This window comes from Anarhichas minor, unplaced genomic scaffold, assembly GCF_050575085.1.
Source record: "Anarhichas minor isolate MPS153535 unplaced genomic scaffold, ASM5057508v1 ptg000010l, whole genome shotgun sequence".
Taxonomy (NCBI): domain Eukaryota; kingdom Metazoa; phylum Chordata; class Actinopteri; order Perciformes; family Anarhichadidae; genus Anarhichas; species Anarhichas minor.
This window is the reverse complement of record NW_027466456.1, coordinates 3,197,589-3,212,949: the sequence shown is the minus strand read 5'-3', so window position 1 is coordinate 3,212,949 and position 15,361 is coordinate 3,197,589. Positions and strand designations below refer to the sequence as shown.

The 15,361-nt window shown below is 42.3% G+C and overlaps 1 protein-coding gene across 1 annotated transcript in view; it reads right to left on the bottom strand.

Moving 5' to 3' along the window:
* yjefn3 (YjeF N-terminal domain containing 3) overlaps positions 1 to 13,978 on the bottom strand; it is a 42,061-nt gene extending 28,083 nt beyond the window's left edge. Inside the window, exon 1 of the mRNA XM_076088555.1 lies at positions 13,911 to 13,978. Coding sequence (XP_075944670.1) covers positions 13,911 to 13,978 — 68 coding nt within the window. The remainder of the gene's footprint in view (positions 1 to 13,910) is intronic.
* Positions 13,979 to 15,361: the final 1,383 nt, after the last annotated feature.

The window sequence follows — 15,361 nt, the reverse complement described above, 5'->3', positions numbered from 1 at the left end:
GTGCAGCTGTAACCTCCGGCTACCAGCGGCAGGCTTAGCTGTAATGTATGCACATGTGGCATTTCCCATACATTAGGAACAGAATGTCACACAAGCTGTGCAGCCTGTGGAGCCTGGAAGGGGGCAGTACACGAGGATTGTGTGTCTGCGTCATGTACACATGGCACTGATGTGTGTGTGTGAGTGTGTGTGTGTGTGTGTGTGTCCCCGTACGGTCAATCTTCTTCACCTCCCTCTAAAATGATTAGGAAGTGAAAGAGCAACAGCAGCAGGAGGAGGAGGTGCTGATGTGTGAGAGGCCCACCACAGAGGTGTGTTGTGGAGGATGGGCCGTCACGCAAAGCATGCATCTGTCACTGCTTCCACACACACACACACACACACACTCATCGAATCAGTACAGCCATTCGTTTTTATTCACAGATTGTCATTCATGTCACTACAGCATAATAAAACTAAAGGCTTATATTTTGCATGAAGATCCACCACAGTGAACATCATGGCCGCTAATAATGCTGAAGTTATGTTACCGTTAGTAAAACTCACAATGTAGTCACCTTTTCATACCTCAATTAGGATTTAAATATGCTAAATATAGAACAGCCCCACAAGCAACACCTTTATCTCCTGCCGATGGTCACAACTGGTCAATGCAATTATGCACAGTCTAGAGCTGCTGACCCTTTCAGTAATATTAAGAACAGCAGTATTTGTAATATAGTCTTATGCATGACTGAATCGTTGATCATTATTAAATCTCAACGCTGGCTAATCTCATTACCTCAACCTTCAATGTGCCGTGGAGGGAAACTAAACGGACAGAGGAACTTAATTTAACTTTTTTCCCTCTTTTTCCTCTCATATCCATTATTATAAATATTTATTCATATTCACTTGTTAGCTAATCCGTTGATTAATTATTTGTTACTCTTGTAGAATACATGAAATGAAGTTCATTTGGTCATTTAATTCTTGACACTCAGAAGGTAGATACCTGAAAAGTAAAATGTGATACGCGAGTTTGAGAGAAGAAGCAGTTGCTCAGAGTTTGTGGTGTTTATTCAACAAACACGCCATTTGAAATAAAACTAAAAAATAAGTCGACATAAAAAACGTCCTACATTTGGAACGGGTGATGAACCCAGCTGGGTCGTTACAGTTTCTACCAGATTTTGTGCCAATCCCCTGGACAAAACCAACGCAAGTACAGAACAGGAGCCAAAGAGATTTAGCTTGAGCGTTTAAAAAGATCAAAACAAAAGTAAAGAGCTGAAGAATGATAAGTGAGCCTAACGGACCACATCTAGAAAGTGCAACAATTACTGATTTAGATGCAAACACAGCTGGAAGTCTGCAGGCGTGCAAATCAGTGTTGGAGTGGGTGGATATTCATGCGTTAATGTACACATGCGTAGCCTGTTTGAGTGTGCTGTGTGCGAGCTGTGCAGCGATTACAGTCGGATGAAGACATAACTATAACAGCAGACGCACTCGATGGCTGGAGTTTGGCCTTTCTGCTCTGACCATCGACTCTCTTATAACAGGTAGAATGTGTGATGTTTACATTTTGGGGAACTTTGCCTCCAGGGTCCAAGGCAAGATTTTACTGAACAGTACTGCAATCAGCAGACGTACTCAGCCTGTATGTCCCTGTTGGTAGGTGTGATCAGTGGCTTGGAATCACATACAGTACTGATGGTTTGCTTTTCAGATTTTCTTTGGTGCATCATGTTTGTCTAGTGTACTCCTCCATCACAACTGTGTGTTTGCGGGAATCGAAACCACGTGTGCTTGTGGCACTGAGGGTGGTCTATTTGACTTGGGTCAGTGTGACCGTTTGACCCGCCACAACTAATTTGGAAGTGTGCTAGAGTGCTGCTTTTTACCCAAAGTCACAGCCTCTTGCCATGTTGGTGTCACAGCAGGGATGCATTATTGGCTTTGCTCTCTTCAAGCCAATAGTCAGTTAGAAGAAAGGCCAAGAAGGCCAAGACTTCAAGTGTTATCCATGACAATCTGGAGAGCTTGTCTTGAATAGCATTAAGTACATGCTAATTTCACTGGGCTCTGCCTGTGGAAACACCGTAACATTTAAAGAGATCGTGTTGTGCATTAATTCCGTTTTGATTTGATTAAAATTGGCATTAAATGTGGGTGAAAACTTGACTGATCTGTTATTCCTTTCCCGTCACATTCTCACCTCTCTTATCCCTCCTTATACGCTTTTGTAAAGCCCAACAATAATGGTTTCTTGGCTGTCTAACATAAAAAGCCCCTTGAAAAATGATCTCCAGCGTTGACAATTTGGGTGCCACCCACTCTGTCTATGGTATTCAATAAGCCAGATATTTGGGCTTCACATTAATAATCACAGTGAACCTACAGAAATTTTAAAATATGGTCAAAACTCATGTGCATCCCTCTCTGTCTGCCTGGTCATCAATACAGCAACTATCAGATGATGCAAACAAAGAAAGTAGACGTTTGGCTGTGAGAACGAGAAAAGAAGACACGTGTAGAAAATACAACACATGCAACAGGGTTTCAACAAATGAAAAAGGCAAACCCATTGCTCCCGTTTGTCTTTCATTTTCCTCTTCTCGAGAGGTTTGATTGGCTCTGTCTGTAAACCTTTAGCCGATTGTCTGCTGCTTCCTTTGTCTGGCTCTCCAGGCTGCTGTCGTTTTCACTGCATGCCTGTCTCAGCACCACCATTAATCTGCTGGTTCACAGGTCACGGGGGACGCTGTCCATCAACGCATCCAAGGTGCAAGAATTCACCTGCACCCCCCCCCCCCCCCCTGCGATCGTCTTATAACGAGTGCCGGACTGAAAAATAGATGTTAGCATGGGGAGCCTGGGCTGAGAGGCATCATTAGTCGTTAGGTAACGCAGAACACAAGTGTTTACAGTGAGTGGGTGATTGAATGGTTACGGTAGTTTTTATGTTACGTTATGTTATTATTGTAACACAAACCATGATCTCTTTTCTAACCTTACGTAAGCCGTTTTGTTGCCTGGTCCTCACCAATCGTTTCACAACATTAACAACGTAGAATTGTTTCTTTTATGCAAGCGTGATATGAAACATATTCATGAAACTTTTTTTGATTCAGAATCCTCAACATTCAATGTACGCATGGTTTGCAGAAACCTACAACACCTTTGGGTGATAATCAACACGTGAGCAAAACTACGATGAAGCTCATTAAATTTGTACATTTTTGTCCTCACTCCGAGTATTATCTTGACTTTCAAAAGCCAACTTTAATTGCTACGTGGTAAACAACAACAGAGAGCAATATAAAAGACCAGACATTTACATAATCAGGATTCAGCGACAGCGTCCTCCGATCGGAAACAAAACAGAACTGCAATCAGGACTCGGCAGAGCGAGACAACAAACCTAATTAATGGAAATTGGGAAAGCCTTCCTGGCTGCAAACCTGTGTCGCGCGCACACTCAAAATGCTGAAAACAAACGCACACGAATAAACAGTTTGCGACACAATACCAAAGTACAGACGCACAATGTTCCCTTTTTAAATTCACAAGGACACAAATTATTACAGACATTTACAGACAGAAAAATACATCAGTTTAGACTTTATACAACAAATCAGCTTCCTGCTTTCACAGTCAGTTTCATCAGTCTCTCCCTCTCTTTCAGCCATTTCAATTTATTTTACAATCATGCACTGCTGGAAGTGCGGAACAGAAAGAATATGGAGATTATATCTTTATCACAAACACACTCTCACTCAGAAATAATGCATTGTTTAAAAATCTGTTCAATAAAACCTACAGATTAACTTGAGTCCTGCATCCCTACAAAGGTCTCCAACAAACTGTCACGTCCCTGTCTAGTCTAGGGTTAAGGGAGGAACATAAACCGGTGTAATCAGACGTAAAATTACCGCTTATTAAAGGCCACAGAAAATAAACAATATAATAGCAACAAATACACCATTACGGATGAATCAACGGGACTGAAAAAGGACAATGCAACCCACAAAACAACTAAACCCTTAAGTACCTAAAGGGAATGAAACACAGAGGTTCTAGTACACAAAACAGAGTTCATAAAAACACTACCTTGCATGTCTGAGCCACCCGGCAACATCTCTTGCTGAAGCTGATGTGAGTGACACGTGGTAATGGCCGACTGAAAAGTGAGTGCTAAGACAACAACCTCCGTCTGGATCTTATTACCCGTTTTCTTTCCTCGCCCGCTCATTTTTCGTTCTTCCTCCTCTCCTCTATTTGTGGTCGGTCTGCACCTTTTCTCACCGCATTGATTTTGTTTCAGTGGAGAGGACATAAGGCGAGTTGCTAGTGGGCATCGCTCCCATTCTGTCACCATGAGAACACTTTGCTTTCTGCTCACATTCCTCAGAATAGCTCTGACCACTGTCAGCGAGTCGCCCACAAGGGGTTCAGAGGAGACGGGAGAGGGGGAGAGGAGGCTCCTCGCCCCCCCCCTCTGGCCAACAGCATGGCTCCGTGACCCAAACAGATTGCATGCTTATTCATAAGACTGCTGCAAGCCGTTAGTTTGTTTCTCTCCAAGTCACAGTTATAACATTTGACAATGTTTTCATTGCTTGAATCAAAGTTTGCCTAAACTAAGTAGAGCATTTTTTTCATTTGCTGTACAAAGTTTTACTTCTTTTCCAAGGACAACTGCGTTCCATGTAGGGCTGAGATTTATGAGAAAAAAATCCAATATCACGACATTTTTTACTAAATACCTTCATTCCCATACTGCGACGATATTGTGACAATGCTATACTGTGCGTTCACAAAATATTTACGCTGACGTGGCGAGGAAACATTTTTATATGCGCGTGTTTCTCCTCGTGATGAACCAACATTCTCAAAGCTTTCAAAGTTCTCCATTTTATCTGCCCATCAGTTAGAAAACGTTGGATGTGCACACGGACAGACAAAAACCTGCTGCACAGAGCCCACGCAAAGGGCCGTGTCTGACGGTGTGACGTCACTTTGGCAAGCATAAATCACACTTCAGTGGGTAAAGGCAAATAAACAGTCTGATAAGTTGAGAAAATTGCATCTCTTTGCTGTAATGCAGCCTTTAAAACCAGGAGAAAACAACACTTATGCCACATTAGTCTCATATCACCATATTGATCTATTGCCCTAGTTCCAGTGTCAGGAAGAACAGACAAGCTAACAAGGCGTTTAAAAAAACATAAGCAAACAAGGCTACAGAACAGTAGCTTACCGACCTCGCCTTGCAGGTCACAGCGGCCTGTCGAGGGTCTCACGGGCAGGTAACGGAGGAATGAGACACGGGTGTAGAGGGGTGGGCTGGGAAACAGGTGGCTAGAACCAGCGGGGCTCACCGAGAGCTACTGCTGGTATGACTAGGAATGACTGGAATGTCAGATAAGTTATTGTCTGGCAGGTAAAACAGACTGGGGGGAAAGAAAACTGGCTAATGGCGTGACACTGACGGATTGGTGGCAAACATGAGCACAAGATAGATGGAGACGAAAGTTCTCTTTAACAAATAACATAAAGTTTACTCATGGTTCATTTCAAGGACTCAAGGAAGGCCATTGTTGCTGTGGAGATATCAGATGATTGAAACTGCGGGAATCTCAATCTTTGTGATTGACTCAGTGCTCTTCTGACAAGTGATGGATTAGTCCTGCACGCTAAAGCCACTCAAAAACAAATGCCTGGGCACATGTGCACACAGCTCAGCCAGGGCTGGAGGAGAAAATGTCTGACAGACAATTATAATAATACATTTCTCACATTTTCCCTCCCTTGAAATCAATAATCAAAACAAGACTGGCGCTCATGCTGGATACAGGGCACTAATGACTTTTTCAGAGAAAAGTATTTTTTTCTCTTACGGTGCACAATAAATCATCTGTTTGAGATAATGTTTCTTTCTTCGCAAACAAATCCCTTCACGCTTTAACTGAAGCCTATGAGAGACTGTGATGAGGTCGGGAGAGTTCATGTTGAAATCCGACCCTTTATTGTTGTAAAGGGAACAGAAGAGCGAGGGCGACAGTTGCAGCATTCACAAACTATTCTCACATACCTATAATCCTTCTGTTCTACGCCCTCTCATGCCCGTCAGCTTTCTAAATATCCAACCAACGCTCACACACAATGGCTATGCATCCCGTCTACACACATTAAAGCCTGTATAAATATCATCATTTCATATAAACAAACCCACACATGGCCTAAAGCTCACATTTACACATGTTGTGACTCAGATCTTTCATATTATATACGACCACATTTTCTATTGTCCATCAAAGCATTTCCTCCACTTATTTAATTGCTGCGGTCTTGGGGGCAAACGTCCTAAATTGCAGGAAATACAAGAAGCGGAAGACACTGTTGAAGAAGATCATCATATAACTTATGATTGAACTGAACACATTTGATTTCACAAGTAAACAGTTTATATAACTTCTTATGTTGAAGTTTGACTATAAGAGTAAGCTGTGAAAAGTAATACGTTGGATTTGCTGAACTTGTATGTCGGCTTGTTCTTATTAAAACACTTCCGCTGGGTTGCAACTTCAGTTCGCCGTCTCTTCTCGTCATTTTGCCACAACAACACCTAGGACCAGATCAGGCGGCAACCTCCGGTTCTGAAGTGAGGCCGACGTGAAAGTGCTTTAAACCGGCATTCTTTCTAGTGGCCATCAGGGGGCGACTCCTCTGGTTCCAAAAAAGAAGTGTGACTCTACTTCTCTCTTGATTTATTACCTCAGGAAACATTGTAACCATGAGTTTATGGTCTCACTCTGTAGTTTCAAGTCTTCTTCAGTACAGCATGATGTTCATTTAGTAAATTACGCTCCATTTAGAGTCAAACAGACCATAAAGCAGGGGATGCTTTAGGGCGGGGCTGCCTTGTTTTTGACAGGTCGCTGTCACGGCGTGGTCTGGTTTGGGTGTCCGTGTTTTTGTCTTAGAACTTTAACCCTTTCACCGTGTGCTTTCAGTTCATGAAAGTTGGCTCCTAACATTTAGCTCGCCCAAAAATGCATTGCAGCAAAGACACAAAATCCTCCAAAAATGAAAAAAAAAGAAGTTTACTGCACAAGCTTGCTTCTTGACTTATATTGTCTCCACACACACACACACACACACACACACACCTATCTGACCTATGAGTCACAGAGCAACATCACCACGGCAACCTTTGATTGTTGCTAGGCAGACAGGTGAATGAGATGAGGTAATTAGTGCAGTTGGACACACACTTAGGACTTGGACATTTTCCGACAAAACATCTTTTCCCATCATAGCCCCTTCTCACGGTAAACTCTCGCTCCCCACCCCTTCAAAATAAAAGTACAATAGAGTAACCAAATCGTATCAGGAAGCACAGCGATGAGGCTTCTTTTTCAAAATAAAAGACCCCAACTCTCACTATATGTTAACGGAAGAGTATTTATTTAACCTTTTTAACTGTTTCAAGTTATATTAACCCAATACACCTGAAAACTTCCATCACAATCCTCTAAGTACAATAAAAGAAAATGGATGCACAAAGTACTTCTAAAATTTGTAACTAACACTTTGTAACCAACACATTGTAGTAAAGTTTGCAGTTTGTTGAATAGTGATGCAGCCTATGTTTCATGAATCAATTACAGAAGAGGAAGCGTATCACCTCTAATATCAGAAAAATTACTAAAATATAATTTAAGCAGTATAACAGTTTAATTAACGTTTGTTAAATGAGGCATACTGTGAACCTGTAAAATTAAATAATGGTCTGTCTCCAATAATAGCCTGGTGCTCAGTCAAATGGAAGCCTCTGTCATCACTGTGAGTTTTGAGTACTTCTAAACCTTGGCAAAGGAAAATGGATCTGAAAATAGAGACTAAAAATCAGCTTCCACATGAAGTACAAAGGGCCAGCCACACATTGTAGTCACAATTCAACATATGATAGTGTCAGGAAACTGTAATTCCTGCACTGCAGAGCAAGGGCTTTTAATTTTAGAGCCCACAATCTGCTTGTGGCAGCGTTAACACTGTGTAATTTTGATTATGTCTTTTTATTGTTAAGTGAGCAGTGGGTTTGCTATCAGCTCAAAATGAAACACACAAAACATCATTGAAGACACAAAGTGGTTCGTTTGCATTATGGCCCCAAACCACACTTTAGACTTTTACACTACAAAAATAGGTCGGTACGTTGGTGTGTATGTGTGCGAATTTGATGAAAATTTAGCAGTGACGGGACCCGGGGCATTTATATGAGAACTTCTCGGCAGACGCTGTGCTTGAACTGCCACTAAAGAGGCACACCACTGCTCACTTCAGTCCTGTCAAATCAATCTCACAAGCACCCTCACTCACATTCAAACATGGAATTTTGTGTTTTTTGTGACTCAAGTGTGTCGATCTTTCTGTCTTAAGAGGCTGCTCAATACATCTTGCCCTTGAAAAACATCCCCATCTTCACGTTCTTACTCCCACTGCCTCTCCACTCTCCTCATCTAGACACTGCTCAGTGGCATCCATCTAATAGAGACAGAGCCCATGTATTATTCCACATTTACCGACATTGTTAAGCACAAACTGTAATTAAGTGTGAGAAAGTAACCATTAAAAGTCATATACGCAGCCTCTTTCTTTAGTTCTGTCATCATTATCCCGTTGGATGTAAAGCTTGTTAAAGCGCTGAAGGAGGTAAGAAACTGATTAGAGTCCAGCTTACACATCAGGGTGTGTTGCTGTATGTTCATTCTCCATTACAATAACACGCACACAGAAGCACACACTTAAAGAAACACAACACTGGATGAAGGTTGTGTACAGGTGACATAAAGGGGTTAAATACTTGACATATTCTGACCCTATCTTGCCAATTTAAAGCACAAATGATTAGCTCTCCGAAGATAGAGTCAGAGGTGGTTTCTCTCTCTTTATCACCGCCTCTATTCATTGATGCATGTTCATATGCGCGCGCGCACACACACACACACACACACACACACACACACACACACACACACACACACACACACACCATGAGCAACTGCTGCTGTTTGACGGACAGCAAATCGTATAAGGTTTGTCACAGAAAACCCAGAGCGAAGATAAGCAAACCCAACTCACCCCCGTCATTTCAATTTACAGGAAGTGTTTGACCTTTTCACACGGCTCTAATCTCCCCTCAAGCCATCTTGAGCTAAAGCAAAACTAGTTGGGAGATTATTTTTTTCTGAATGAGTCATTGTAAATGATTAAATTGAGGCACCTTGGGGAGATATATATATATATATATATATATATATATATATATAGTTTTCCTCATCTTAAAAACAATTTAAAATCCTTAAAATGATCCACAAAATGGACGTAATGACAGTCTTGGCTCGGCCTTCCTCAAATGGCTCTCTTGTGTTATTCATTAACAAAGGCTGCTGCCTAGAGACTAATTTAAACCTGAACGAACAGGGCTCTCTGCTGTCGGGTGGTCAAGCAGATTAAAGCACGAGCTGTCAAACCCCAAGTGAAAGAGAGCTCAAAACCTCAACAGAGATTAAATTGATTAGACAGATACAAGTATAACCAATACAGTAAATTATAAATAAATACATATTATGTTTGAAAAGGAGTAGGCAGAAGTACATTTTTTATGACTTCAATTACTTAAATAACGAACTTAATGTTTATCACGTATGATCATCTTAATATACAATATTATACAAAAACAAACAAAACAACAAAACAATTGATGAATTCATCAATTATACACCAAGGCCCTGCTTTTGTCTCATTATGCATTTCCCATCAGCTGCTGTAAATACATTAACTCCTGTGCAGAATAATTTATGTAAATACAGATTTATTTTACATACTGCATGCAGATGTTAGCATTTAGCTAAAATCAACCGTTGTGCCAAAGTACGGCCTCACGGAGCCACTAGCACGGCCACTTGTGTGACTCTATGGCAATGTTGGTGGGTTGGTCGAGCACTTTGCTCCAGACGGAAATATGTTAACAACAAATATCTGCAAAAACAAATGGCATTAACATCAGCCTAAGCTGTGTTCAGTATTACGAATATTAGCATGCTAACACGCTAAGATAAGACGTTGAATTTGGTACACTTCATATTTGCCAAACATCAGCACGTTGTCGTTGGGAGCTTGTCGACGTTAGCATGTAGCCTCACAGAGCTGCTAACATGGCTAGACTCGTAGCCTTGTTACTACCAGAGAACTGCGGTTTCTGTAAACCATAAAAGTGCCATAATCTAACTCCAACCTCAATCTAGGTACTCACAGTAACTAAATCATTTTGTATGAATGCATTTGGAGCAATCTGGCTGCTTCTTTAATTCTGTTAGCTCACACGTAGCAGCCATACAAGACCTCTTATACTACTTATGCTACTTATGCTACTTATGAAGCAACGATCAGAAACAGCGGGCTTACTGTCGATCTCATGATTCATCTGAAACCAACCATCAGACCTCATCCTGCTCATTCTTCAAACATGGTAAATGAAGAGCTCTTACAGCTAATCTGACTGATGGAAGAGGACAATGATGTCCGAACACTGCACTGGTAGCAAATCATCTCCCCCCGCCTTCTATTCTCCCTCTCTGCCCCAATCATTACATTCGGCCTATAAATAAATGCCGGAGCTGTCACACAGGCAAATGGAGCTTCCAACATGGGAATTGGTGGCAGGGAGCTGAAAGGAGGGAGGGAGGCAAGCCAAAAAGAATAATGATAAGCCACAATATGAGTCGTTGCCATGGTAGGAAAGAGGCACTAAGGAAGAGCAGGTAAAGTCAGACATCTTGACAGCTTGACTCAGATAGACAGGTAGGCAGAACAGCAAATGGAATGACAGACGGAAATATCTCTGTACGACTGGCTTCAGGTGTGGTGGGCAAAGGGGCAAAGGTGGGCGAGGAAGACAGAACATTCATCACCGTCAGAGCAGAGAGGAGGAGGAAGAGGAGAAGTCACTCGAGAAAAATCCAGGAGGAGAAAAGTGTCTCACACACCAGAGCATCGTAGATATAATCAAGTTGAATTGCTTTGATTCAAACCAATGTGACAACTTGTGCTGGCAGCGTTCACTCCTGGAAGGAAATTGCCACCGAGTGCAGTTTCTAAATTCAAAGTTGCTTTGAAAACAGGCTTTTGTTCAAATATATTTAAAGTTCTCTCCTGCTGGTCAGAGGTTATTATTTGACAGTAGATGAAACAGAACAACTAGAGATGTAGAAAAGGAGCACTGCCCTGTTAGAATTAGAGGCGCAAGCTTTTTATACGCCCAAATAAATCACACAAGCCCAACATTTGCCTTGTACGTTTTACCAAGTGAAGAAATTAGATACCGTTCCAGAACCAAGGTGCAGTCATCAGCAGCTCATGTTATTTACGGGTTATCCACCACCTCGTTGTGTCTCGTCGGCTGAGAAGCTTCACACTACCTGCGTGTTGACGTCGGTCTAAGTTTTACATTCTGCCAACGTGTTTGCAAGCCTGTGTTGTAATTCATTTTTAATCCAGATGTGGATTAATTTCACATTTTTAAGAATTACTGGGTGCATTATGCGTTTGTTTAATGTGTTATTTAATGTGTTTGGGTTTTTTCTGGGAGTCACACACAGAGAACGGTATAAATGCAGCTAGCGCAGAGAGCGTAATTACATAAGTTATCGAGAAGCGTAAAATAAATAGCTCCCAGAATAGATTTAATATGTGGGTGCATGCACTGATTGACAGGGCAATAACATGGAGACACTATAGAAACACGAGTACAGTATACTGCATAAAAAGGTCTTCAGGCACCGTGTTTATATTGTAAAATCAATCACAGGCTCGCAGGGAGATTTGTGTAAATAAATGCTCAACAGAAAAGGAATGAACCATCTGAAGCGCATCATCCTATTTGAAGTGCTCTAAAGGAAGAAAGGCAGCAGCGATGTTTCCTCCTGAGTGACAAAACACCTCATTTATAGTAAATTACCCAGAGACACAAAAAAACAGGAGGGCCACAAATCATTCAGGCATTCACGCTGTAATCTCAACATAACACAAAGAAAACAATTTTTCTTTAAAAGGGTTTGTTACAAATGCATACTACTGTCTGTGTGCAGGCCCAAGACAACAGGGGACCCTGCAAGATATCCCTTAGGGGGCCCCCTTTACTTTGTGTGTGTGTGAAAGAGACACACAAAAACATTAAAATTGAACTAATTCTGTATAAATCCACAGTTACGAGAATCGTGTCTTTAAATATGATTGCAAATCAATGTTGAAAAAAAGCAGACAAACATTCATTTATTTTTTTCAATAATTATTGACAGCATGAACTGTACCAGAACTGCATTTTTGAATAGATATAAACGGTTAAACATTATATTTAAATATAATCTGTCAGCGCTATCATCTTGCTGTTTTAAAAAGGTGCCTCATCACCCAAACAACCGTCCTCTTCCTCCTCAGAGCCCTCAAATGCACAGGGACTGACCGTTACAATGAAACAGGGAAGAGGATCGTCCATGAAGATTGATGAAGAAGATGGGTGATAAGACAGTGGCAAGATCCAACTCCAGATTTCTTATTTGCATAACAGCAAGAGCCTGCTGCCCAAAATGAAATCCCAACTATATTAGAATATATTTGATGTATCAGTGGACATTTTCTGGCATTTGGTTGTGCAAACGGTTCCTTGAAGGAATAAAGTCATCTCCGTTTATTTCAGTCCATTGGCTACAACTTGCATATTTCTTTTTACATCACTAACAAAGTATTTTTAGACCGATTTCCTAAATTTCAGGTGATCAGTTTCGGATGATTTCAACACAACAGTACGGGTCATTTTCGACCACATCAACACATTCTAAATCTGCGATGAAACCACTCATTGGTGGAGCTTGCTCTGCCTTAAATTGGCAACATGCCCACATAAAACTTAATCGCTGAAATAAAATACTATCTCCATGTTGTTATCCGAGCTGCATATTTTTGGTGTCACAAGTTTGATCATGATGACCAAAGGCTGTGCACTTAGTGTGCATGCCAGAGGGGCCACATACTGTTGGATTTTAAGTGGATCCAAACACATTAACCAATATCTGCATGTGCAGTTTTGTGTGTAGACTGTATATGTGTGCGTGTGTGTGTGTGTGTGTGTGTGTGTGCGTGTGTCTGTGCAACATTTTGGAGAAAACTGCTCACCTGCATTTCACCATCCAAAGGTCAGGAAACACCAAACCCATTGAGAGCAGCTCTCTGTGTCCCCGTCACTCTGAGAGTGAGAGTGGCGCTACACACAGAGAGCCGGGCGGCGCACCACACAAACCTCGGGTTGTATAACAAACCGATTACACGTCTCATCTCCACAAAGAAACTGAACCATCAGATGATTGGCTTGGTCCGTAATATGTGGCCTGATAATGCCAAATTAAACACAGCCCTCCTAATTCAATGAGAGCTCACATCTGTAATTCAATTTGAGGCTTCAGTGGAGAGGAAAAGAGCAACGAAGGAAATTCAAGCAGAGTTGGAGTTTCTTTGCGGCGCAGCACTGTCATTATCATCATCATACAAGTCAACTTAAATAATAGATATCTCTTATTACTCCCTGTGCTCTGTTTTCCTTTCTAACAAGCGTGCTCTGGTTCAAACAGAATGCCAGATGAAAGCACTCTAATGGTCTCATGTGAAGACTTCTTCTCTCGGGACTAACGGGATGAATCTGAAAAACGTTCCTCTCTAATTCTGCCCGCCGTTATATCGGGCTCCCTCTCTCTCGCGCGCGCCTGCACGGTGCATCGATTTGAGAGCGCTCCGGTAAATCGGTGAACCAAACGGGATCGGAGGAGAGAGACCACGAGAGAGACATGCAACAGAGAGGTGCCTACCTGAGGTAACGCAGGGGTTCTATGGTCTCCGCCTCTGCTTCCGCCGAGCTGTGGTTCATCTTGTCCATCTGGTTGTTGTTGTTGTTTTTCGGTTTGTTTTTCTCCCACACGGCAAAATGTGAGGGACGGATGAGCTGCGCCGCTCCAAAAGAAAGAGACACTTTCCGTTCCTTCTCCCTGACTCGGATTCGATAAGCGCGCACTGTCTACCTCTTTGCCTGCGAATAGACTGAAGAATGTCAATAGACTTCCTCCCTCTGTGGCTCTTGATTGGTTCAGACGCTGGAAGGTAATTACTGGCTGCTACTCGCACACTCTGATTAATGCCTCTATATGATTGTCTGTCTCTCTCCCACTGTGGCCCCGGATCGTTCTCTAATAAAACCAGCTGGCTCTGTGTATCAGCTGCGCTCACCGGGGGGAAAGCCAGCCAATTAAGACTCAGGAGGCACGGAGCTCGCCGGCTGATTGGCTCAGGCTGCCTCGATCATAGCCCCCCCCCCCCTCAAATTGTCACAGACACACGCACACACACACACACAGTCCTTGGTGGCAAAACACTCCCTTGATGTAGAATCTAGAGCAAGCATCGGAGTGAGGAGACACTTTTCATTTGGTGGTGGGAGGTAAATGAAGCCCAGTAAAACTGAGATTTTACTATTACGGGACCTGAGTGGGTTCACAGCAGCACTTTGTTGCTCCAGCACACAGATGATGGCTGATCTGAAACAGAACCACTGTGAGCTCACAAAGGGCTTTGATGCATGCAGGCTGATGGTATGGATTTTGAGGGGGGGGGGGGGCAGGAGAGGAAAACATGAAAATAGTTTAAACAGCACTCCAAACAGTGTCTATCTTATTCAACTGTACATTACTGTATCTCTTTGACACAGAGGTGGCATATGTACAGTAGTATCATGGGGAGGGACCACAGGCTGCCAAGGAATGGAGCTCATAAGTGGGTCGTGGTGACAAACAATAGCTCACTTTCTTCTAGAAAAGTCTCGCTCTCCTTTTTCTCTCCCTCCCTCCAGACGCCATTAAATCTCTTTACTGCAGCTCGACTACCAGAGCAAAGTCCGAGGACTTATATTATATAGATGAGGGTCTAAGTCTTTTGTTTTTCTACCACATCACACAAATAAACCTTTCATTCCTGTGAGGGCTACTGAAGACTAACAGGTTGAATGAAAAGTTGGCGTACCCAGCCACCTAGGGGTTATACATTGCTGCTGCAATTAAAGCTGGAGAGTCAGCACTGTGGTCTGTAAACTAATCATGACTGCATTTTGTAGTCTGTAAAATAAATGCTCACATGCCCTATTTATACATTGAAGGCATCACTGGTCATTGTTCCTCCATACCCCACACATGCTCCACCTCTAAACAGTCCCTACTTCCTGCTTAAAGATCCTCCAGATTAGCTATTCAATGCATTCTAAAGGTCAGCT